This window comes from Vipera ursinii (assembly GCF_947247035.1).
Source record: "Vipera ursinii genome assembly, chromosome: 3".
In the NCBI taxonomy this organism is placed as follows: Eukaryota; Metazoa; Chordata; class Lepidosauria; order Squamata; family Viperidae; genus Vipera; species Vipera ursinii.
In genome coordinates this window covers 33,068,157-33,094,340 of record NC_139516.1, presented here as the reverse complement: position 1 = coordinate 33,094,340, position 26,184 = coordinate 33,068,157, and the positions used below count along the sequence as shown (strand labels likewise).

General features: G+C 37.7%; 2 protein-coding genes across 6 annotated transcripts in view; both read right to left on the bottom strand.

The window, feature by feature from the left end:
• Positions 1-1,194: 1,194 nt before the first annotated feature.
• Positions 1,195-13,673, bottom strand: SLA2 (Src like adaptor 2). The gene is given in 11 exon segments (XM_083358070.1): positions 1,195-1,543; positions 1,547-1,604; positions 3,492-3,526; positions 3,528-3,625; positions 7,974-8,034; positions 8,038-8,123; positions 8,424-8,517; positions 8,521-8,527; positions 8,698-8,781; positions 9,558-9,654; positions 12,479-13,673. Coding segments are annotated over 11 exon segments (804 nt in total). The 5' UTR covers positions 12,576-13,673; the 3' UTR covers positions 1,195-1,456.
• A 1,860-nt stretch (positions 13,674-15,533) lies between these two features.
• The window catches only part of NDRG3 (NDRG family member 3), a 41,764-nt gene continuing 31,113 nt past the window's right edge, over positions 15,534-26,184 (bottom strand). For 2 of the 5 annotated variants that reach the window (XM_083358993.1, XM_083358992.1), the window contains exons 12-17: positions 25,311-25,362; positions 22,051-22,098; positions 20,712-20,747; positions 20,347-20,398; positions 19,716-19,754; positions 16,248-18,982 (exon numbers count right to left, since the gene is read on the bottom strand). In XM_083358993.1, coding sequence (XP_083215119.1) covers positions 18,804-18,982; positions 19,716-19,754; positions 20,347-20,398; positions 20,712-20,747; positions 22,051-22,098; positions 25,311-25,362 — 406 coding nt within the window. In that variant the 3' untranslated portion in view covers positions 16,248-18,803. Of the gene's footprint in view, positions 15,853-16,247; positions 18,983-19,715; positions 19,755-20,346; positions 20,399-20,711; positions 20,748-22,050; positions 22,099-25,310; positions 25,363-26,184 lie in introns of those variants that run through there. The other 3 variants (XM_083358996.1, XM_083358995.1, XM_083358994.1) reach the window with 3 other exon arrangements.

The window sequence follows — 26,184 nt, the reverse complement described above, 5'->3', positions numbered from 1 at the left end:
AACATTATGGGGAGTTTTCTAAATAACAAGGTAACCCTGGAAAAATTATTTCTCTATCTTTTAGCTGTAAACAAGTAAGTGCATTTTGTTAAGACTTGAATAACTTATATTTCTAGCTATATCCCTTTAATGTGGAAGATAATCCTAAAACTATAGGGCAGGGGTTAGACATATGTAACTTTCAAAGTGTTACAAATTGTAACTGATAAAAATTCTAATTAGCATGGCCAGTGCTTCGGGATACTGAAAAGTTTATCATTTAACATCTGGAAGATCAGAAGTTGCATATTCCTGAAATCTGTGTAAGAAACTAGGAGCTAGACAAGTTTATTTATTTTTATTTATTTTAATTCAATTTATATCCCGCCCTTCTCCGAAGACTCAGGGCGGCTTACAAGCTTAGCAGTAGCCTTCATTCTATGTATATGCCTGCTTATTAGGGCTTTCACTCCCCCCAGCGGCATTTTTACAAAGTCAGCTTATTGCCCCCAACAATCTGGGTCCTCATTTTACCTACCTCGGAAGGATGGAAGGCTGAGTCAACCTTGAGCCTGGTGGGACTCGAACCTGCACTAATTGCAGGCAGCTGGGGTTACTTAAGGAGGCATTAGCCCACTGCTCCACCAAGGCTCTTATTCTTAATACTAAGAATAACTACTGTACTCTTGTGGGCTTTGGACTGATTTCCTGATTGTTTAGGCTATAATGACTTACAATATAAAAGAATATATGTAACTCATATATTTCTTGGTGCTCTCTGAACTTTGTTGTTTGCTTGTAGAGATTTCATTACCCATTTAAGGTCAGTGCTAATCAGTTAATGAAACATTTGCAAGCAAACAGACATCATCAGTGATTCTATTATAATTTATTTTTAAAATTTTACTTGTATTCCTGCTTTATTATTTTTAGAAATAAGTCAAGGTGATGAACATGTTTGGCTTGTTTAGTTTTAACATAAAACCAATGTAGTGTGGCTTCATTAAGCAAAACCATGCAGCTTATGCATGCGGCCAGAAACTGCCATAGGTTTATATGCCATTTGTGGATACTGTATATAGAACACTTGCATTTTCATTCTACTTTTGGTAGCTCCATTCCTACTATTTCTCTCAGATCAGAGAAAGGATTTTTCCTTGCTTTCCTTTGTTTCTTGAACTACTGACATTAATATCCATTGCAGCCTGGTGAAACAATTATTTGGTTTATTCAGCTTTTGCATTACTAATCAATTATGAATTGCCAACTGCAAAACCTGTAAGGAAAATACATATACTATACACACACACACACACACACACACACACACAAAATATTTGAAAGAGCCAAGCTTCTTGAAAAAGATGAAAAGTTAACTAATAACACTGATTTAAGGATAACCACCTTGAATCAACCTGATAAAAATACAGAACTTGTGTTCAAGTTTAATATTACAGAAATACTTCCAATATTAGCTTTATACATCTTTGGTTTGCCTTCCTTTTCTGTCTAGTGAGCCCTGTAATGACACGTCATCAGTCATAAACAAGTAAGTAGTAACTGCTCACGAGCCAAGACTGATGGGTGAGTCTTCTGTTAGTGATTCTTCTGACAAGAAGTCTGAGCTAGATGAAAGAAAACATTTCTGAACAACATTGTTAAAATAATAATGGCTTTGTTTTTATTTTATTTCAAATATGATGCTTGTCACAAGAACAAGCAAACAACTATTAGCATATTCTGCTTCACTACATGGCTAATGTACTGGATTTTGCTAATGGCATGGATTCTTCCCTTGTAGCAACAGATGCAATATTCCTTGCTACAGTGATTTATGCTTGTTACAGCTGAGGATTCTGGAGTTGCAAAGAAGCAACTTGTCTCATGGATTATTTTTAAAACAATATAGAACCAGTGTGGAGTACCGGTTAAATTGTTGAATTAGAACCCAGGAGACTTGACTTCAAGCCACCTTCATCTGCAAAAGCTCCTTGAAAGATTGAGTCAGTCGTAATCTCTCAATTTGCCAGTGCCAGGGCAATAATTGAAGAAGTGCTAAAACATAAAATAATGCCCTTGCATCTGCTGAGTTAAGGTCTAAATGAAAGATTCAGTAAATTAGAAAGCAAGATAGCAATAGCACTTAAATTTATATACCGCTTCATAGTGCTTTACAGCCCTCTCTAAGTGGTTTAGAGTCAGCATGTGGTCCCCAACAATCTGAGTCCTCATTTAGTCCTCGGAAAGATGGCTGAGTCAATGTTGAGCCAGTGAGAAACGAACTCCTAGAGTTAGCAGTGAGTTTAGCCTGCAGTACTGCATTCTAACCACTGTGCCACCACAGCTCTTAAAAGCTAAAAAGTTAGCTTTATATATTTATATATTTTATCAATAACAATGATTTGGTATCATAAAATTATCACATTGTCTTTCCAGAATCAAGGCGTTTGAAATAGTTTGGAGATTGTTGGGGATATTCTGTCCTTATTTGCTTTTGTTGGCAATGTGAAATGTTAAAACTGACAAGGCATACATTTTTTTTAAAAAAAATCTCTTGCTTGAGATACAAATTTTTCATCTAAGAAAGTGATGAGAATCCAGCCATGGTGAAGTAACTTGATCCCATCTTTAAAAATCTCACATCCTGCTGAATACAATTTCTTCAGAATAGTATATAGTACTTAGGCCAGTTGTGTTCCGTATATTTACTGCTGCAGGACCATCAAACTACAGCTCCAGCTCACTATAGAGGGAAAAACATTTCTCTTTTTGAAAGCACCTCTTTAACTCTGTGCTGGTCATCTTGGGAAGGGAAGTTCCAGTGTGAATCCAAATTCCACAATTTGTCTGATCCCTATCAACATTTCTATAAACTTAATGGGCATGAGGGGTTTATCAACAAATCTGTCCCTCTCAGGTTTTTTTTATTGAAGCAATGTGGCTTTTTTGGGGAGGGGCAAGAGAGGGAGGGGTTAAGCAAAAGAAAACTTGAAAAGCTTGTCCTGAATCTGCCTTTTATGCAAGAATTGTCTTTCCAAAACCTAGAGAGATAGAAGAGCTTTGCAGCCTCTTGATGGCTATCTAATCAGCAGATAGCTGATTGGAGCAGAAAGCTCTGAAAGCAGCCATCATTTCAGCAAGAGACTTGAAAATGGCTACTGCTTCCAGGCTACATGGAAAGCAGTCCGGGTTCTGCTGGGGCGGGATGTGGGGCAAGAGAGGGGGGGCACTATAGCATTCCCATGGTTTGTCATAAGGGTGAATGACTTTAATGGCACTGCAGCTGTCATAAATGAACCGGGCGTATGTAACTTGGGGTTTGGTGTCACTTTCCTAAATAGCCTATTGTTTCCCAACAACATATTAACCTAATAAAATAAATATCCCTAAATTGTGCAAACATGGTTTTACAAAACATTGTTTGTTAGCATAATTTGAACAACCCACCCAGCCATATTATTTGAGTTGTTGATAAAGGTTGAGTATAAGTTGAATATAAAAAATAAAATAACCTCTTGATCTGTTGCCAGTTGAGAACAGATTTTTTTTACTGCCACAGGTTTGGAAAGATGATGAAACAAGCTGGAATTAGTTCCTTGGATGAAGCATGGTTTCTTCAAACAGCAACATAAGCCATCACTACTTTCTATTAAAGAAAATAAACATGACAGGTTTTCATATATAAGGTTTTCTGACAGCTTACTGTATTGTATCTTCAAAAAAGGGAAAAAATGGATCCAGGAAACTACAGACCTATCAATGCCAGGGAAGATTCTGGAAAAGATAAGCAACGAATCAGCGAACACCTAGAGGAAAAGTCATAACCAAAAGCCAACATGGGTTTGTCAAAAACAGATCGTGCCATACAAATCTTATTGCATTCTTTAACCAGGTGACAAAATTAGTGGACCACAGGAATGTTGTGGATATAATTTACTTGGACTTCAGTAAGGCATTTGATAATGAAGACCACAACCTACTACTTGATAAGATAGAAAAATGTGGATTAGACAGCATCATCACCAGATGGATTTGTAGCTGACTGACCGGCCGTACTCAGCATATAGTCCTCAATGGAACTGCATCTACATGGAGGGAAGTGTGTAGTGGGGTGCCCCAGGGCTCTGTTCTGGGCCCAGTGCTCTTCAACATCTTCATCAATGATTTGGATTAGGGGATAGATGGGGAACTCATCAAATTTGCAGACACCAAGCTGGCAGGAATACCCAACACACCAGAAGATAGGTTTAAGATACAGGGGGATCTTGACAGACTTGAATATTGAGCACGGTATCTCTTTGCTCTCCTACCATTGGGTAGGAGATATAGAAGTATAGCCAGCCGTACCAACAGGCTGAAGAACAGCTTTTATCCATGGGCTGTTAGGCTTTTGAATGGGAAATAATTTTATAAACTATGTATAATTGACTTGCAAGGCTGGTGCGTTGTGCAATTAGCTCACATGGTGTAATAAGATGGAGGGTTTGTGTCACTGTAAGTTGGTGGGGGCATGAAGGGAGGCTCAGCCAATCTCGTATACATGGTTGTACTTTGACAATAAAGGTTCATTCATTCACTATTAACAAAATGAAATTCAATGGTGAAAAGTTTCTACATTTAGGCAAGAAAAACCAAATACACAGGTATGGCATAGATGGTACCTTGCTCAATGGTATAGTATAAGTGGTACCTTGCTCAATAGTAGTAACTGTGAGAGGGATCTCTTGAGTCTTAGTGGACAATCACTTAAATATGAGCCAGCAGAGTGCTGCAGCTGTCAAAGCCTAAGCTGCATTAACGGATAGAATCATGATCACGTGAAATGTTAATACCACTTTACAATGCCTTGGTAAGGCCACACTTGGAATACTGCATCCAGTTTGGGTCACCATGTTGTAAAAAAGATGTTGAGACTCAGAATACAGAGAAGAGCAACAAAGATGATTAGGGGACTGGAGGCTAAATATAAAGAACGGTTACTGGAATTGGGTATGTCTATAATGAAGAGAAGGGTGAGGGGTGACATGATAGCAGTGTTCCAATATCTCAAGGGTTGCCACAAAGAAGAGGGAGTCAAGCTATTCTCCAAAGCACCCGAAGGCAAGACAAGAAGCAACGGATGGAAACTAACCAAAGAGAAGCAACCTAGAACTAAGAAATTTTCTGATATTTAGAACAATTAATCAGTGGGACAGGACAGCCTGCCTCCAGAAGCTGTGAGTGCTCCAGCACTGGAAGTTTTTAAGAAGAGACTGGACAACCATTTGTCTAAAATGGTATAGGGTTTCCTGACTGAGCAGGGGATTGGACTAGAAGATCTCCAAGGTCCCTTCCAACTCTATTATTATTATTATTATTTATTATTATTATTATTATTATTATTATTATTATTATTACTATTACTATTATTACTATTATTATTATTATTTTTATTTATTTATTTATTTTTGTAACATGAACCTCAGTCAACTGAACACTCAAATTGACTGGCACTAATGGTTGACACGGGTTGCTGCCAGCATCCTAGGTATTATTATTGATCATCGCACAGTCAGCCAGATGTTCTGACTGGATTTGGCATTTTTGTCTATCGAGTCCTTACCAAGGACCTGGGATAGGCAAATGTGGATGTTTGATGGTATTACAGATATCGTCACATGATGGAAGCAGTTCCTAGTAAGGCCGCCTTTTGCAATTGACTAATGGCGAATTGAGGGACGCGGTGGCTCAGTGGGTTAGGACGCTGAGCTTGTCGATCAGAAGGTCGGCAGTTTGGCGGGTCGAATCCCGAGTGCCGCGTAGCAGAGTGAGTGCCTGTTACTCGTCCCAGCTTCTGCCAACCTAGCAGTTCGAAAGCACGTAAAAATGCAAGTAGAAAAATAGGGACCACTCCGGTGGGAAGGTAACAGCGCTCCGTGCGCCTTTGGCGTCTAGTCATGCCGGCCACATGACCACGGAGACGTCCTCGGACAAGCGCTGGCTCTTCGGCTTTGAAACGGAGATGAGCACCGGCCCCTAGAGTCGGAAACGACTAGCATGCATGTGCGGGGGAACCTTTACCTTTAATGGCGAATTTGTCAATGCCAATGGTGGTCAAGTGGTGCTCCAGTTGTTTTGGGATTGCACCCAAGGCGCCTATTACTATTGGTACTACCCTTGCTTGCCTTTGCCACAGTCTTTCTGTTTGTATTTGTAGGTCTTTGTATTTTGTTATCTTCTCCAGTTCTTTCTCGTCTATTCTGCTGTCTCCAGGCAATGCCACGTCCACTATCCAGACATCATCATCATCATTATATAAAACTTTTATTCATAAAACATGAAACTCAGTCAACTGAACACTCAAATTGACTGGCACTAATGGTTGACACGGGTTGCTGCCAGCATCCTAGGAATCAACCAGGTATCTCCTTAAAATGTAAGATGTTCCAAGTAGCACAGTTTTTTGTACCTTTGCTGGAGTTATTGCAGGAAGCTGCAATTTCTTGATGTATTTTGCAAAGTTTTTGGACATAGTTCCCAGTGCCCCAATCACAATGGGTGTCACTATTACATGTTTCATCTATAATCGCGCAGTTTTGATGGCCAGGTCGCAGTATTTCGTAATTTTCCCCAGTTCTTTTTCTTCGACTCTGGCATCTCCTGGTACAGCGATATCAATCAACTTCGGTTCTCTATGACTGTGATATCTGGCGTGTTGTGTTCCAAATGGCGATCTGTCTGTATTCGGAAGTCCCACAAGATCTTCACCCTCTTATTCTCGACAACTTGTTCCACACTATGTTCCCACGACTTTTCAGACACAGGCAAGTCGTATTTTTTTACACAATGCCCAGTGGATTAGTTTAGCAACTCGGTCATGTCTAGCTTTGTAAACAGTTTGCGCGATTTTGCTGCACTCACATATTAAATGTGAGACAGTTTTAACTTTGTCGTTGCAAAGTCAGCAATTTAGATTGTCAGTAGATTTTTGTATCTTCGCTTTCATGGCATTAGTTCTTATTCTTGTAGTTCTGTTTCTTTCTTGATGGTTCCCATCTTAAGCCATGCCCATGTCAAGTTGTTGTCACATTTTCCTTCAATGTTTTTATTATTATTATTATTATTATTATTATTATTATTATTATTATTATTATTATTATTATTATATTATTATTATAAAAAAAATCCAACATTTGGGAAAATCTGTGTTGTTATAATACCAACTTTTCAGAAACCTACTGTCAGGGAATTTTGAAGTTCATGGAGGATAATAATATTATTATTATTTTGAAAAAAATCCAAGTTCATAAGTCACTGTTGTTTCTCCAGCTTTTGGGTAAAAATGCACTTTTATTTTCTTGATGAAAATACCCAACTTTAAAAAAAATTCTTACAGCATGATCACAGAACAGAATCCAGACCAAGACTTTTCACCACATTCTTACAAATGTTATTTATTTATTAAGTTTCTATAACTATCTCAGCCAAGTGACTCTGGGTGGCTTAAAATTCTAAAACCATAAAAACACTTAAAAACATCTAAAAAATACCGCAGCCAAGTGAGTTAACCAATTAACAATATAGCCAAGAAACGGCCCTTAACACATTCTGAGGCTCAGGCTGGGCACACATAACAGACGACAAATGGTAGAATTGAATAACCTATTGACAAGCAAAGGTCAAATTAATAAGAGATCACATGGGAAGAGCTGAAAAACAACCTTCCTCCTCCATGAACTTCAAAATTCCCTCTGACAGTAGGTTTCTGAAAAGTTGGTATTATAACAGGACATAACACAGATTTTCCCAAATGTTGGTCACCAACAGGAACGTGTGATCTTTGTAATACAGATCTTTGGCCATTTCCAAAGGGGTTTTTGCCTAGTGGCCAACATGCTGTAAAGCAATCCTGTCTCTTTTTTTCTAACACACACTTATACAGAGAGAAAGATTGACACAACCAGAAACTGAAAAGAATGTATAATTTCCTTTAATTAATTTCAAAAAATAATTGCCAGAATAATAATCTACCAGTTTGTGCAAGCTTGGGAAGGTAAGGCTGGGGAAGATATAAATTCAGCTGTTCTCCAAACAGTTAATGCGGTAGAGTTTTACACAATTCCAGGATTCATGATTTCTGCATCTGATTGATAAAGAGTAGCAACCTGTTTATCAGAATAAAACAATCTGTAACATATTTAGAAAGGAAACAAGTCCACTCAATCCTACTGCTCAGAGAGATTAATGAAAGTATATGTTTCATTACATTCTCTTGAAAGCAATGAGATCTTTTCTCTGATGTTTAGAGTTGTGCTAGTATCTTTAAAACTTGCATTGTGTCTTAGTTGAGGAAGAAAACTTTATTAATTTCAAAGCTTAATTATATGTTATCACTTGGTGTACCTTATATTTCCTCACACTTACAGAACTGGGAGATTCCTTTGAATATTATGTAGAATCCATACCTTTCTTCGCTTGTCTCTTTCTTTTGATGAAAGAACCTTCCTGGTTTGCAGGCAGCAGTAACAACTCCTCAGCTTTGGCTCGATCAAAGCCATCTTAGAGCCACCTGAAGACAAGAACACTGCAGAGCTCAGTTGTCTATGAAAAAGATTGTGTGAAAGTTAAGGGGGAAACTACTTTCCTTATAGGACTGAGGATCTCTTTGAATACAGAGAAACTCCCCACCCCCAATGTTCTGTGATGTTACTTCCGATAGGGAAAAACCACAATGCTTACCTGTGTGAAATTTTAACTATGCTGTTAGGTACACAGCATTCTTGGCCAGTTGCTACTGACTTGACTTGACACCATGGACCCTCTCTGTAGGAGAAGAAATTTAACTTAAAGCCATGACCTCAGGTAAAATTCTGCTGTACTTCTTGAAGAAATTCCTTTTTTTTCTAAAATTCTAGTCAAGGAGCAGGCTTTGTCATCAGAAAAATGCTCTGCAATTATCCCATTCTTGGGACTACACTAACACCCAAAGTATCCAGACTTTAAGCATGAAGGATGAAGAGTTAATTAAATCTTGATGTGTTGGGTCTACAGTCCCCAGACTGACCAGCCACATGGGCAACTGGAATTTTGGGAATTATATTAATGCAAATGAAGAACATCAGGTTGAGAAAGGCTGAATTAGCCCTTCTAACTGCTCAGAGGACATCTCAAATAATGAAACAAAATGAAACTTTGACTTTGGTTTTGTCGATTAGATAGATTTGTCACTATAGAAGTGGCTAGTTATACATTAATGTGTACAAACAAAAAGTTGAGGTTGGAGTGTTTTTATCTTGTACTGTGCCATTTTTAATTTTAAATATCAATAACTTTAAACATAAATACAATACTGTAAAATGTGAAGAAAAATGGAAAATTGGCAACTAAAAAACTAATTTGGACAGCTAATACAAAGTAGATATGAAAAACAAAATAAGGCCTCACCATGGATGTTTTGAAGATATGGAATTATCCTGCAATGGGAATCTCCCTAACCTCTCCAGGACATATCCCTCTTGATGACTACCATAATGTTTACTGCACTGCTTGATGCAAATACCTCATGTGTTTTGTCCATTATCTTGTCTGTTAATACTCATTCAGATACCAAACTCAGCTGTTCCCCCATCCTTAGTACTGACTCTGTGTCTTTAGAAGGAAAATCACTGACTGCAACAACTATGGGTGAATTGGCAATTGCAAATTAAAAGAAAAAATAAACACTGACTAGGTTAATGTGTGATTTTAACCTCTCAATATTTGAAGTATTCTTGCAAAGTGCTTTACATACTGTATGTTTCATTTGAAGATTATCTCACAGCTTCCTCTAGATGAGAATGTAGAAATGTGAATGATGTGTTGACAGAAGCTAGTTCCCAACAATATATTACAACAACAAATTGTTTCCTATTCATTTGTGGTCAAGACAAAACATTTCATCATAGCACTACATAATTCAAATCCAGGATTCTATACGGCCACCTTTTTTATACAAATATACTCATACTAAGAAAGATTTTTCCCTTACTGTCCTCCCCCCAGGCTGAAGCACTCAACTGAGAATGCCAGACAGTACTCTCTATTCTCAGGCACCACCAGTGGAATTCCCTTGCTAGTAGGGCACTTCACCTTGTCTACTTCAACCTTTCAGTTTCAGCTGCTTACTTGTTAAAGCATTTTAAAACTAATCACCTGTTTTTTGCATCTATTTTACCACAACTGATGATGAATACTCATCCTAATAGCTTATAAATACAGTAATTATTTTTGTTACTTATTTTATTATTTAATTCTCTAAGAATGATACTAAAACTGGCTCTTTTTTTAAAAGGTCACTACCAATGCTACTGAATAAAACATTATTTTAAAATTTTATGATTATGGTTCTTCAAGTCAGTCTTCTGGTAACTATATGGACAGATCCATGCATTTTTCATAGCTAGTGTAACTACATTCTTCCAGGATGTTTTCCGATTGTCCAATCTAGAGTCACAGAAAATGACCCATAGTCACCCAGCTGGCTTCTCTACATGAGACCTAGTTCAGGATTTTTTTTCTACTAAACCAAACTGAGTCTCTTGTAAGTACAAAGATTAAATAGAAACTGTTATAGATCAGTCAATAAATTAAAAATGAGGGGAAGATTAAATGTAAGGTAGTAAAGAAAGAGCAATGAACTAAGAAGAATTCTAATCTACCTTACTCACACATTTCCCAGTTCAGGAGGGGTTGATGGAATTCTAGAGATGTGAACTTTCTGTAAACTGAAAGTGCACCAAGATCTTTTATTCAATTCTCATTCTTATTCAACCCTCACAAATTCAGGGGAAGCTATCAAAACATCATCTCTTGATCTCAGGTCATTATTTACTGGGTATTAGGAACAGGATTATTTTCACCCTTGCAATATTCCTTATTCCAAGGAAAGTTAAAAAAAGAAAAGAGAACCAATTGATCTTTGTAGAATCTAGTCCAATCTTTGCCCAATGCAGGATCTTCATACTATCCTAGACAAAGGGTTGCCAAAAAAAAATTATTTAAATTTTCCAGTGATGGAGCATCCACAAGTTCAGAAGGTAGGCTTTTCTGCTGCTCAATAGCTCTCACAATCAGCAAATACTGTACTTCCTTATTACAAATCTGTTATTTCTTAGTGTTAAGATACCCCCCCCCCATTGGTTCTCCTTTTATCTTTGGGTGCTATGAAAAAGAAATCTATAGCCTCTACCCTAAGATATTCCTTCATATATTGGAAGTCAGCTGTCATATCTCCCCTTAGCCTTCTCTTTTTTAGGCTAATAATACCTTTAATATTACCAAATTCCTTTAACTGCTGTTTGTAGGTTTTAATTTTCAAACCCTTTACCATCATTGTTGTTCCTTTTCTCTGAGCTATTTCTAGTTCCTTAGCATCCTTTTTATACAGTATTGTGGCAACTAGAAATGCACACAATATTCTAGTCTGACCAGTACAGCATAGATCAGTACTATTACTTTCTGTGAACTTGACACTATACCTCTGTGATGAAACAGAAACCTGCAGTCTCTTTTAGTGGTTCATGTTTAATCTGTGATCTACCAGATTCTTCTCACAGTTACTACTTCTAAGGCTGGTATCATCTGCCGTAAATGTGTATCTAGTTTTTCCTAGCTAAGTGCACAATCTTCCATTTCTCACTATTGAACAACATTTTGTTGCATTTCCATTTGAATCTTGAGCTTGTTTTCTGGATTGTTAGCAAACCCTCCCCCCCTCCGTTTTGTGTCATCTGCAAATTTAACAGCATCCCTTCTATTTCCTCATTTATAAAGATGTTGAAGAATCCTAGGGTCAAGATAGAACCCTGAGTTAACTTCCATGTGGATATAGACCCATCAAGGACTCCAAACTGGCCAACTGAAAATCCATCTGGCAGTGGAACTGTCTGTCTCACATTGTTCCTCATTGCTATATTGTGGGGCAGACTAAATATTATAGCTCCTGTGTTGTTAATAAGCTTCATGTTCAATCAAAGATTTAGAATCTCTCAACCAAAATTAATAAAAGCTGCTAGATAACTAGCATGTAAGTGCTAAAGACTTCCATTTCCACTGGCACACAGAACCAGATCACAGTACACAACATAAATTTCACAAACTATACTTCATATGTATATATATCATGTGACTGTAACCTTTCGGGTAATAAATCACATTACTTGTTTTATTATGTATGAAAATAAATCATTGCATACAAAAATGAGATGTCCAGAAGCCTATGTTTCCCCCTATTTTTCTGCTTGGAATTGTTTTCTTTTTCTATCCCCCAAAATCAATATAGCAAAGCATATACTAAGGAGATAAATGATTAAATCCCTCTTTTGCTGGTGTAGAGAGCCACTTTGGTGTGGTGCTTAAATCACTAGATTAGAAATTGGGAGACTATGAATTTAGTCTGGCATAGACACAAAATCTGTATGTACAGTATGTGTGTGTTGTTGTTTTAAGACTCAGGCTGATGGTAGCACAGCATAACCTCTACCTGACAGGTTTACGCTATAGCTCTGGCTGTGCCATGTGTTCAGCTGTGGGCTTGTCTGGTTAGCAATCTGTTTCCTCTTACTGGGCAAGCTTCCCATCACAATTTGTTGCTAACAGAAATCTTCTAGTATACCACTCAGAGGGACCTATCAACAAAAGGCAGAAAAGAAACATAAAAAAATCACATTATTGTCCTTGAAGACTGTTAGGAAAATACAAAAGAAACCAAATGTTGTTACAATTAATCAACTGCTAGTTTCTTCTAAGGTGGATGTTTTATTAGTGTTGAAAGTATTACAGCATACCACAAACAAGAAGCAACAACCTCTGAAGGCAGGGGAAGAGAGAGCATGGATGGATGAATATTGCTCAGGAATACAATATCTGTCTTACATCAGTAATCAAAAAGTTGTCCGGTAAGAGGGCAGCATAATTAAGATGGCTTCCATCTCAAAGCCTTTTTTTCTAAGAATGTGCCTTTTTAAAAAGCCTCTTGCCCTGTAATCTGGAAGGCATGAACTTAATAACGGATACTGAAATGTTCATGTTAGTAAAAAAATATATATATCTGCTACTAGCATAATCCTATGAATAAGTTCTAAAAGCACCTTTTCCTATTGCAATTTGTTAAAAGTTAATGGCTCTACTCCGTGAGCTACATTGGCTTCCAGTTGCCCTCCGGGTGAGATTCAAGGTGCTGGTGATGACCTATAAAGCCCTAAATGGCTTGGGTCCGGGATATTTGAGGGAACACCTGCTGCCGGCATCCAGTTCCCTTCGTCCTGTGCTCTCCCACTTGGAGGGCCTTCTCAGGGTGCCACCTGTAAAAGACTGCCGGCGGATAACACCCAGGGGGAGGGCCTTATTAGTGGGTGCGCCTGCCCTGTGGAACCAGCTGCCCGTGGAGCTTAGGACTGCCCCCGACCTTCGGTCATTCCGCCGGGACCTGAAGACCTGGCTCTTCGAGCTTTCCGGCCTAGGCTGAGAGGTGTTTTTTTTCCCCCCTCAGAGATCAAATTTAATTATTTTAACTGTTTTTAACTCTTGTATTGTATTGATGTTTTTAAATACTTTGTAAACCACCCTGAGTCCTACGGGAAAAGGGCGGTATATAAATTCAATAAACTTAAATTTAACTTAAACTCTTTCCCGAAAAAAATATGGAGTTCCATGCTCTTCTTTATCCTAGCTCTCTGGCTTCCATTGCACTATTCCTAGCAATCATATTTTACATTTTGCTACACAATAATAAGCTATAATTATACCAGTCAATGGTTCATGCAGTTGTTAACTTCCCCCATTTTAAAAGTATTCTAGCTAGAGTACAGTATCTCATATTTTTGTTTAACTCAAAATGGTTTGTACTCAACTTTCATTCTACAATAGCCAGGTCTTCAGATTTTTTTCTTTCAATGTAGGGAATTTTTCTTTCAATGTAGGAGCTCCGGAAACTGATGACAACACCCAATTCTAACTAGAGAACTATTCATATGGGTGCTCTAGAGAAAGCCCTTTTCTTTAGTGGAAGTTTCTTGAAATACAAATGTCATGAGTTGCCTGCAAACTATTTTTCTATTGGTTTGGACCTTTGCTGCAGTCTTTCAGGCAACTGTTTTCATGCAGTATACAGGTGCAAATAATATCGAAGCAATGTTATCTTGATCCTTCTTAATGCCAATTGCGCCCAAGCATGATACACAGCACATTGGTATAACTTTTATAGTTTGAGTGCATGTTATTAAGAAGTGTTAAATTCTAAGAACTCACAAACAGCTCAGCTTCCTTTGACGTAATGGAAAGGTGGTTGATGACTGTTTCATTTTTCTCCACAGAAAACCACTGTGTGATAAATTAGATCCCAAAGACACTGCTATAATAGTGTTCAGCACTCTCAAAACAGTGCACAAGGGTAGAATGTGCACTATACACTATAGTCATCTTTGTCCTGTTTTTATTTTTTTTAAAGAAATCAAATGATAAAATGAGCATTGCAAAGTATATCTCCAAAATAATCTTTATTTCTAAGAAAGCTGTTAGGACATAACCACCCAGTTATAAAAACTTCTTGGTCGGTATTGTTTTGCAAATCTTCCCCTCAGAATATAAAAGGTAGAAGGGATAACAACAGTTTTACAGGGGTAAAAACTGTGGTAAAGGGATGATCTGCAGCCTGTCTACCATGGCAACCATTTGGCTGTTTACTCTCAATAATTTCAAGTGTCTTCAGATTCCAAAGTGTGGATTAGTACGTATTAGTGAATAACATATTCTTACACAGGAGAAGATGGAAATTGTCTTGAAGGCTATACATGCTTATCTTAGGCTTAATTTATTCTTAAAGTGGACTTGAACTCATTGCAAATGAAGCCTAGTCAAGTTTAAATATGTCACCATCATGCCACCTTCTGACTGGCAGACTAATATTAAAATGTCGCTGGAAACTTTGGGATTATTTAGTCCCTGCTGGTCACTTATGAAATCTTATCTGTCCCAGTAGGCTAAAAGTAGCATAAATTATCGTATCTAGCTGAACTATAACCCTGCACATTTCTGTGTGCACAAACACAAACCACATCACCAAGCTTCTGATAAAACCAGAGCAACAATGGTTGGAAAAAAAGGTGGAGCCAGAGATCAGTTATATTAACATATTTGTGTTCTTGCTCGGTCAGTTTTCTTGTATTTTGTACAGTTTTTAACATCTAAAGCCAGTTAAGCTTGTAAGAGTAAGAATATCTTGCCTAATTATTTTCAGATAGGTCATTTACTCTGCAATGCTGTTACCCAAAAAATGGCTTCATAATTTTTACCAAAATATCAAACCAAACTCTTTGAACACACATGCTGCAAATCACTTTTTAGAGCATATGGGATTCCAAATGAAGTACTCTGAAAAACTGAAAAATCAGTTACAGTGCCTCAGAGTGCCAACACCAGAGCTTTAAAGAGACCCGCCATTAAACAAAAATTCCACCAGGGTGAAGTGGAACTTTCTGACAGCATAATTAATCATATCTAGAGTATATGCAAAGGAGAACTCACAAGTCACATTTGGAACAATCTTGGCTTTTAATTTGGATCTGGCACAATGAAATGTTATGTGAGAATAGGCATGGGGAAAATCTATGCACGCTGGATATTAATACAAAATTAGAAGTTGATTCACACATAATAAAGATACCAGAAGACTGTCTTTGATTTCTTAGATCCTGTTATTGCATATATATTTTTCTCTTGAAGGTTTTATTAAATTTGGGTTTTTTATTTAAAAAAAGGTTTACTTCCTAGGATGAAACAAAAATGTGCATTTCTAATTTTCTGTTTGTTCTTGACTGGCCTTCTTCAGTCTTCTAAGCTTCTAAATTTGTATTCCATCTGAGGGAAGAAAAACGTTTTTCTGAAGGGAGGAAATAAATGCCTCTGTCCTCTCAGTTTTCACATTTGCTGCCTTCTTTACTATTGCCTCTCATCACGTCTATTTATTTTTTTAAAAAATTGCTTATTTGACTTCCACACTTTGTTCTCTTTATTTGGCTTCTTTTTCACAAGAACTGTGGTAGCTAAGCTCCCAGGCAGCCATCTTGCTTTCTGTCCTTGCTTCCTGTCCAACATTTCTATTTGATTGGCAATTGGGTCTTCAGAAAAAGGAGGAAATCTTCTAAATTTTTGTGCTATCTTTAAGCTTGGGGAAACTAATTTGATCATTTTGCAATTCAAGTGATTGTATATCAAGCCAAAAGCAAGGAACAAAAAACACAGAGACAATCACCTTAACAATTAAAATTGATTATACTTTATTTAACTGCTTTCAATTTTTCCCCTGGCAAAATCTTTCAATCCCTTCCTCTACCTGAAACAGAATTGAATCTGACAGTTCCTGAAGATCTTGGCCTTATAAACAATACACAACAGTAAAAAGTAGATATTCTGCCATAGTTTCATGAAAAATACAGCTGCATTTCTCTTCCCAATAACAGCAATATCACTGTCTAAAGATGATTTAGATTTTCTCTTTCCCAGCTAAAATCAGAAAACACAAAATTATTCTGAATTCAAGAAAATAATGATTTAGAAACTTTCTAATTCTCATGGTAAAAATTTTCGATATCTACCAGGAGCAGAGAATTAAATTTAACAGCATTGCATGGAATGAATGTGTGTGCATGCACCCATGCACACACAGATACCCTTCATAAACACATATATAATATACAGGCCATAAGCAGAGCACACTTTTACAATATAAACTACATCAAAACATTCCTTTAACTAGTATTTAAATGAAATAATAGTTTTATATAACCCAAAAAGAACAAATATTTCAGTTTAGATATTTCCCTTTTGTATTTTTAGTAATGCATCTGCTTGAGAGAAAGGCTACAAAAATAGCTATGGGTTCAGAAATCCTGAGTTAATTCAATTCTATAGTCTGTTTAGAATTATATTCTGAAATCCCAGTGAAGCAGATGTTTTAAGTTATTTCCCCAACTGCCTGATTCTTAGTGCACTTAATCATTCATTTTAATCTATTTCCATCAGAATATAAATTATATTTATGTACGTGTTTGTGTGTGTCTACATATTTTCCTTCTAAGTTAAGAGAATTTTTTTTTCAGTAATAGTCCATAGTAAAATATTTGTTTTAATGAAAATAGTGGAGGGAAAATCTACATAAAGTACCAAATGGTCTTTCACAGATACAGAATTAGCATTATAATAAATGTTGAACTAGTCTTTCAAATATAGAATGAATAATTTCCATTTTATATATATTCATTCAAGATTAGTCCACTCTCCACATACACTTAGATAGGAAGGAAACCCATTAAATTCAATGAGATTTATTTTTAGGGTCAATATGAATAGCATTGTCTTCTTACTCACTCAACTATTCAAAAGCAGAATTTAGAATTAAGTTGTTCAATTTAATACAATTTATCTTATTTCAATAATTATAAATATATCTCTGAACTAATACATTTAATTCCCTTTAGAAATTAAGGGTGCATAATTTATTGTCAAAGTTACTAATCACTTGTGAAAATTAAGATATTTGGTTTAGTATCTATTTTCAACTTTGGATTTTTTTTGTTTTGTTTTCAGCTTCAGGAACTCATTGTACAGGATGTTGGGAATTATACTAAATATCATCTGGTTCTATTTCTAAATCTACTATAATGTAACTTTGCCTATTTTATAGCATGTAAATCCTTTACACACAGTTGAATAATATGCCCTCTTTCTTGGAAATTGAGCTGGGCTAAATAACTCATTCTTCTTGTAGCCTAATTGTTCTAGTGAGAGGTGCTTCTGAATAAACCAACAGGAAACAGCTTACTTTTTCCTGCTCAGTTATGAAATATAGAACTGTTGTACAACTCATACATTATGTTATGATCTCAAGAGTTAGAACAGAAATACATCCGCTCTTGGAGTTCTGAATCAAAGATGTCCTCTCCAATCAGAACTCCAAAGATATTGTTAGGACCATAGTCAAAAGCCTTAATGCCTTTTAGCAGAAGCACACTAGAAAGCAATTCTAAGTAAAAAAACCACAAAAATGATCATCTGGATTTCAAGAAGACAGGAGAGACTCACTGTTTTCAAATGATCGGATAGCATAGGAGGCCAGGGGAAATGAAGACATCTTCATCTTGCCTAGCACCAATGGAAGTTAGTAGTTAATGGACGCATACAGATGTATACAATTTCAGTGGCAAGCCCACTGTGGAAGCGCATTTACCACATTTATGACACACACATTATTTCGTCATATTCAACTGAGAACAAGCTAAATTTGGATTTATACAGCATTAATTAGCAAGCCCTTGCAGCATCCATGAAAGTATTTCTTTCCCTTGCATGTTACAGAGCAAAGCTCTGCACATAGAATTAACTGGCTGAACCAAACAGCCATTTTCAAGAGATCAAAACCACCACCACCACCACACCAGGGAACATCTTTTAAAGAGCACCAAGTATTTCAAGCAGATAAATATGAAGGTGTGATGGAGAGGTGGAAGGAATTAAAACAAAATGTGCAGTTTCCCTGGAGGGAGGGGAGAAAGGCAAAAGGAGAGACCCAGCTTTTGATCTAGAGCCTGCAAAAAAAAGTATCAGAGCTCAAAAATCACTCCTGTACCTCCAGCAGCTATTGTTCGGTACAGCCGTAGGCAGCTAAACTTTCTGTACAAACATAACTAGATATAACACCAAAGAGACAGGTGAAAAGTTAGCAGGCATAATGAGAGGAAAAAAACCTTTAATGCCATTTGTTGGATGGGTGCAGAAGAGAGAAAAGGAATGGTCTGGATTCTCATGCTTGCTTAGCAGGATACTTCCATAGTCTGAGGATTGCCATGGACTTGAGTAGTTTCAGGTATTCCCATGTTTGCCTCCCTTAGGTTGTTAGCTTGAAACCGTGCTTGAGTGCTTTCTCCAGAACCTACACTTGAAGATGACTGGGTCCGGGAACGGATCAACCTGGTCATGGTTGCAGATGGCACTGTAAGGAAAGAGGCGGTGAATGCCAGAAATAACAAATGTTTTTTAACTGCCTCAGCGGTCTAATAATGGAGGAGGCAGAAAGAAAAGGAGAGCTGCTGCTGAAAAGCAAATCAGGCATCACTCTGTTCACGGTTCATTAATCTGTACTTGCTGGGGTAAAATGCAGGAACGTTTGTATGTAGAAACTGCTTAAACCCTTTCTCATCGTCAGATCTTGCTTGCAAATAAAATTCCTTTTCACTTCTCCCTCCCAGTTCAGCTTAATTTTCACTTTGTACTTTTACTTGTAATTGCTTCTTTAAAATACCCTCCAACTACCTATATGTTTTGCTGAAGAAGAGTTAGGAATAATGTTTCTCCTACATATCATTCCACTCTCAGAAGTGAAACGGTTGTACAAGCCTTTGATCAGGGAACACCCTGATACAGTCAATCAGCAAACATTCTGTGCAAAGCAGTTGTGTCCTCTCCCCTCTATATACAGTACAAGGATAGCCTGTGAAGCTTTTTTCAGAAAGCTGGAATTTGTTTATTTGATTCCTGCACCACCATCTAGCTGCAAACCATGCAATAGTCCAACCAACGCAAATTAAACCACTAAAAAAGATTGTAGCACAAAAAGTGTACAATGAGATGGCTTGGAGTGCCAAAGATCACCAGGCCATGCTATAAGCGGCATAATGCATAAGAAAAATGGAACTCGGCCAAACCAGACATATACTTGTAGATACCTGACTCAGTGTTCAGGTGACTGAGCTGCATGTAAGGGACTGGAAGCAGAGATAAGAGAGGGAATGGGAAACAAAGTTAGGGTACCGTAGTTATAACAAACTTGAGACAATGTAAGCCTTGCCTTACCATAAGCGTTTCCATATTTTGAATTCTAAAACTTTAAGAATTGTTTAGTAAAACAATAAAGAATATTTTGGGCAATTTACAACATGGTTTCAGTTGTTTGGCTTTTACTGAACCTGATATTAATTTCCATATTGGAAAAATGCTCATGCACATTTCCTTTACAGATAAACATTTTAAGAATAGCCTATGCATCACCTCTGCCAATAAAGTTATTGGTAGGAAAAACTGTAATGATAATCTTTTAAGCACAGGTTAGATATCTGACTCTCTCTAAAACAGCCTTTTGGAAACTAGACAACAAATCACTAAAAGGCAGAACTGTAATTCAAGGACCTTTTCAAAGGTCCTACTGTGGTAGACAAAACTATCTTCCAGTACAATAATGTGTATGAATTTATGATGGCCAAAGTACAGAATAGGATCTATGATTGAGAAATAAATAATCTCAGTCACTTAGTAGGCTCTAAATGGAAATTAATGCAAAGACATTATATTATCACTTACTGTAACCCATTCCTTGAACAAAGTATTTGAAAGCTTCAGTTAGCTTCCCAGGCTAGAAAAGAAAAATAATAATCAAGAAGTATATGCAAGTATTGCTATACACAATTTGAGGCATTATTACATAATTAATTAATTATACTTGGGTGGTTTATATATCTTTGTTGATTTTTCAGGATATTTTCCAGTCTAATTTTCTAGATTTTCCCTTTTGTTGTTCCTTTTGGTATTTCATAATTAATTAATTTGGTATATATTACAAATCCTTTTGGCATTTTTTAAAAACTGCAGTTAAAAACTGCAATAAATGATTAGATGGATATCCTTTAGATGTATTAAGTATGACAATTCCTATAATAAAAATATACCTGAACAACTTGGGGCAATCCCCCACAATCTGCCATCTGGAAGAGAAAAATGGATGGTCAAAAAAATGAGCTATTAAGTGACTCCATCAGAGTACTATACATAGAGAAGCAAAACACATTTTAAAACTGAACTTTTTCCAGGTAAATACAAGTCCCTGATATACTGCAAAAGGGAGACAATAAAACATAACATTGGCAAAACAGGAAAAGACAAAATAGATATATGAAACATGTAATAAATGCACTCACACCTAGCTACTAGGATGGAATAAATAACACATCAGGACTTGTTCTTTTAAGCTGGAAGAGATTTGTGAACCATGTTAGTTGAAGATTTGTAAAATTAATACTGACGGACTATAAACATATATAAAACCCTAAATATCTCTACAGGAAGTTCTTGCCTTACAACAATTGGGAATGGAATTTTGGTCGCTAAGCAATATAGTTGTAAAGTGAGCCATCATGTGACTATACTGCTTAGCAACCACCAGGCTGGCAATCCTTATTGCCATTGTTATGTGAATTTTACCAGTTGTTAGCTGAGAACCCATCACAATCCAAGCCATTCTGGGCTTGGTACCACCCAGCTCCAAATTGAGGTTTCTAATGCCCCCTCCCCATCTCTTGCACTATCTCTGCCCTTTAAGCTGGCCAGCACTCTGCCTTGCTGGGCAGCAAGTGGCCCCAGATCTGCCATGCTCCAGAAAGCTGTAGGCATCCTAGTCCAGTCCCAGTCACCCTTGCTAAACTGCACACTGAACCCCTGCCGCCATGCGCTCTGCACCCAAAACTGCTGTTTTCTTGCTCCTAGCCCTTTGTTCCTTTTTCACAATGCAAAACCATCCCCAAACAGTCCAAGAGTGTGGTAAAAAGTAGTATTTTGGCAAGTTCTAGCTCTGGGAGAGGCTGCTTTGTGTCTCTCCCCCCCCCTTTTTTTCCCATCATGCAAAGCCAGCTCATATGGTTCAGCAGCCAGGCCTGACATGCCTTATCAGCAGTGGGGGCAAGAAGGTGGCAGGGGTCAGCTGGGGCAGTACAGTGCAGGGTTGCAGAGGACCAAAAGGGCATAGATGTGGAGGGAAATAGGTGGGTGAGACAGTTGCAACACCCCTGTGGCTGTAAGTATGAGCAGACTGCCAAGCACCCTAATTTTTATCTCGTGACCCTGGGGGCACTGCAATGGCTATAGCTTTGGGTGGGCATGGGTGATAAGTTGTTTTGTTCAGTGCTATCATTACTTCTAGCGTAATTTTAGACAGTTGATGAATGAATGGTTGTAAGAAATCATTCTTCCCACAATCACCTTTCATCACAGAAATCTTTAATTTTTGGTTACCTTCAGGAGTGTGGTATTTACTGGATCTAGGCGTGAATTGCATTCAACCTATGAAACATAAAATAATGTAAAATAATATATTTATATGGTTATATGGTTATATAGTTATACATAGTTATATCTGACAAACTACCGTAAATTTTCTGGCGTATAAGACGACTGGGCGTATAAGACGACCCCCTACATTTCCTGTTAAATTATAGGGTTTGGGCTATACTCGCCGTATAAGACTACCCCTCTTCCAACGCACACCAAATAAAAATTAAAAAACATCAGATTTGATTTTAATATGGTAATTTTAATTCAAATGCTTATGACATGCAGGTACTTAGTAGGAAAACTGTCACTTATAAACATAAGGCTGTTTGTCATCAAACATGTAAACATAAAACAGTGCAAGTGGATTAAACTTTTCCTAATTCACTCTAAAGCTTTCCCTGTGCAGACCAAATGGGAGATCCGCTCCAGGTTTTCCAGCCAGCCTGCCCAGTTCCTGAGTCAAATGTGTCCTTAGAGCTAAGCAGCTGCTCTGGCTGCTGCATTCCCCACCTGCCTTTCAAGTTGGGATAGACTGCAGCTGCTCTTCAACTTTAGAAGGAAAGACGCCCAGACCCCAGTCTGTAAAAAATCACAGACTGCAGCTTCTTCTCCAATTGGTCCCGCTTTCCCTGCACAGACCAAATGGGAGATCCGCTCCAGGTTTTCTAGCCAGCCCTGTCCCTAAAGTTTCAGCACCAGTGTATAAGACGACCCCTGACTTTTGAGAAGATTTTCATGGGTTAAAAAGTTGTCTTATACACCAGAAAATACAGTAACTATAATTGGAAGCCCTCACTAGGAAGCCAATGCCTCAGCAACAACAGTATCTATATATTAGAAGCAAAAGACTTAAAACTAAAATACTAGTTACAGTCACTAATTTTAAAGACAATAATCCTAGCTTTCCTGTAATAACCGTTGCATTTCAGCATCTGATTGCTAGAACAAACCTGATCATATCATCACTATGTCAGCTTTCAAGAAGGCTTCAACATCAACAGCTGTAATAGCAAATAGCATGTTGGACTCAGATGTATGTTCAATAACCACCCAGTCAAAACATTCACTGGGCGTGTCTCTGTTTCACAAACTAATCTTTACAAAACTATCAAGATTGTTATTAAGAAAAAAAAGGAAAATCCCATGTAGTCTGCAACATACAGAGTCAGATGTTGATGGGAGTAAGAATCCCTAAACCTTTAGGAAGTGACAAATCTAATTCATATAGCCAGCTCCTTCAGAGATGCTTTCGGCGTTTGCTTTGTCTATATACAACCTGCAGACTAAACCAACTCAGAGGAATACAGAAAATCATGCAATTTAGATCGCCTCCATTGAAATCACGAAGTGCTATGTGGTTCTGAATATGCAAATACTGGACAGCCATTTGTCTGAAATGGTATAGGGTTTCCTGCCTTAGCAGGAGGTTGGACTAGATGACCTCCAAAGTCCCTTCCAACTTATTATTATTATTATTATTAAAATGCAGATAAATTATTTACAGTGAGGGAAAAATTTATTTGATCCCCTGCTGATTTTGTATGTTTGCCCACTGACAAAGAAATGATCAATCTATACTTTTAGTGGTAGGTTTATTTTAACAGTGAGAGACAGAATAACAAAAAAAAAATCCAGAAAAACGCATTTCAAAAAAGTTATAAATTGATTTTAATGAGTGAAAGAAGTATTTCGCCCCTTTGCAAAACATGACTTAGTACTTGGTGGTAAAACCCCTGTTGGCAATCACAGAAGTCAGACATTTCTTGCAGTTGGCCACTTGGTTTGCACACATCTCAGGAGGGATTTTGTCCTACTCCTCTTTGCAAATCATTTCCAAGTCATTAAGGTTTCAAGGCTGACATTTGGCAGCTCAAAACTTCAGCTCCCTCCACAGATTTTCTATGGGATTAAGGTCTGGAGACTGGCTAGGCCACTCCAGGACCTTAACGTGCTTCTTCTTGTGCCACTTTTTTTTTGTTGCCTTGGCTGTGTGTTTTGGGTCACTGCCATGCTGGAATACCCATCCATGACCCATTTTCAATGCCCTGGCTGAGGGAAGGAGGTTCTCACCTAAGATTTGATGGTACATGGCCCCACCCATTGTCCTTTTGATGCAATGAAGTTGTCCTGTCCCCTTAGCAGAAAAACATCCCCAAAGCATAATGTTTCCATCTTCATGTTTGACGGTGGGGATGGTGTTCTTGGGGTCATAGGCAGCATTCCTCCTCCTCCAAACATGGTGAGTTGAGTTGATGCCAAAGAGCTTGATTTTGGTCTCATCTGACCACAACACTTTCACCCAGTTCTCCTCTGAATCATTCAGATGTTCACTGGCAAATTTCAGACGGGTTTGACATGTGCTTTCTTGAGCAGGGGGACCTTGTGGGCTCTGCAGGATTTCAGTCCTTCACGGCATAGTGTGTTACCAATTGTTTTCTTGGTGACTGTGGTCCCAGCTGCCTTGAGATCATTGACAAGATCCTCCCGTGTAGTTCTGGGGTGATTCCTCACCATTCTCCTGACCATTGAAACTCCACGAGTTGAGATCTTGCATGGAGCCCCAGACCAAGGGAGAATGACAGTTATTTTGTGTTTCTTCCATTTGCGAATAATCACACCAACTGTTGTCACCTTCTCACCAAGCTACTTGGCAATAAGTCTTGTAGCCCATTCCAGCCTTGTGTAAGTCTACAATCTTGTCCATATCATCCTTGGACAGCTCTTCGGTCTTGGCCATGGTAGAGAGTTTGGAATCTGATTGGAATGCTTCTGTGGACAGATGTCTTTTACACAGGTAACAAGCTGAGATTAGGAACACTCCCTTTGAGAGAGTGCTCCTGATCTCAGCTCGTTACCTGTATAAAAGTCACCTTGGAGCCAGAAATCTTGCTGATTGATAGGGGATCAAATACTTATTTCACCCATTAAAATGCAAATCAACTTATAACTTTTTTGAAATGCATTTTTCTAGATTTTTTTGTTGTTATTCTGTCTTTCAGTGTTAAAATAAACCTACCATTAAAATTATAGACTGATCATTTCTTTGTTCAGTGGGCAAATGTACAAAATCAGCAAGGGATCAAATAATTTTTCCCCCTCACTGTACATGTTTCAAATAAAGCAAATTCCAAATTTAGAAAATTCTACTTCCTCCAGTAAAGAAAAATTTGAAAAAACAGCAAGATAGTGTTGAGGAAATAACTAATGATTAGGTTACTTACCACAGCCTCAACTGCAGGAGAGCTGTCTCCAACTACTAATAAGACAGGGCACCTGTAAAGAAGCCACAGCTTAGCATTATAATCTATGCAATCATCAGGTGAGCTTCCTGCAGGTTCCAAAGCTTTGTCAAAATGCTGAAATTAACCGTGTGCTATCACAATGCAAATCCCAGCCCTTATGTATGTGCAAAATGATTATGTACAAAATGTGCGGGGATGTGCTGCAATGCTTTCATCACTTCCAACTCTGTGATGTTCCCCATGGATATACCTGCATTAATGCCATCTTCTGTTGTAAAAATCCTGCTTTTTAATTTTTTTGATTATGCTCATATCTGGATCATGTTTTAATAATGCAATATTAAACTAGAACATATAAGGCATCAGATTATATTCATACTCCATTTCAATGGGAACACACCTTTGTTTTCCAATCTTACTCAGCATTTGTTTACAATACATAAATTAATATATATTGGGCATAAAGTCCTTAAATACTTTGCCATACATCAGAGCACCACTTCTAGCTGTCAAAATGTTTGAGGGGCAGCAGCACTGGGTATAATGAAGGGAAAATACAAGCCTTCCTATAAGTAAGCCAGTGTACCACAGTTTGAATGCCTGACAACTCGGTGCCTGCTAAACATAAAGGCTGCTCTGAAAAAAAGGCAGGTGTGTGTGTTAGAAGACAACAAAGAGAAGTCTACAGAGAAAACACCTGCTGGATTACCTCATCAGGCAAACAAACTGCCCCCCCCATATTGCTTGGCTGGGATTCAGCTGATTACTCTGGCACAGAAAAGAGCAGGTTCCTCATGCTGATAAGTCTTACTCTGAGTAAAGGAAGGGACCCTATTAAAGTTTATAGGCTCAC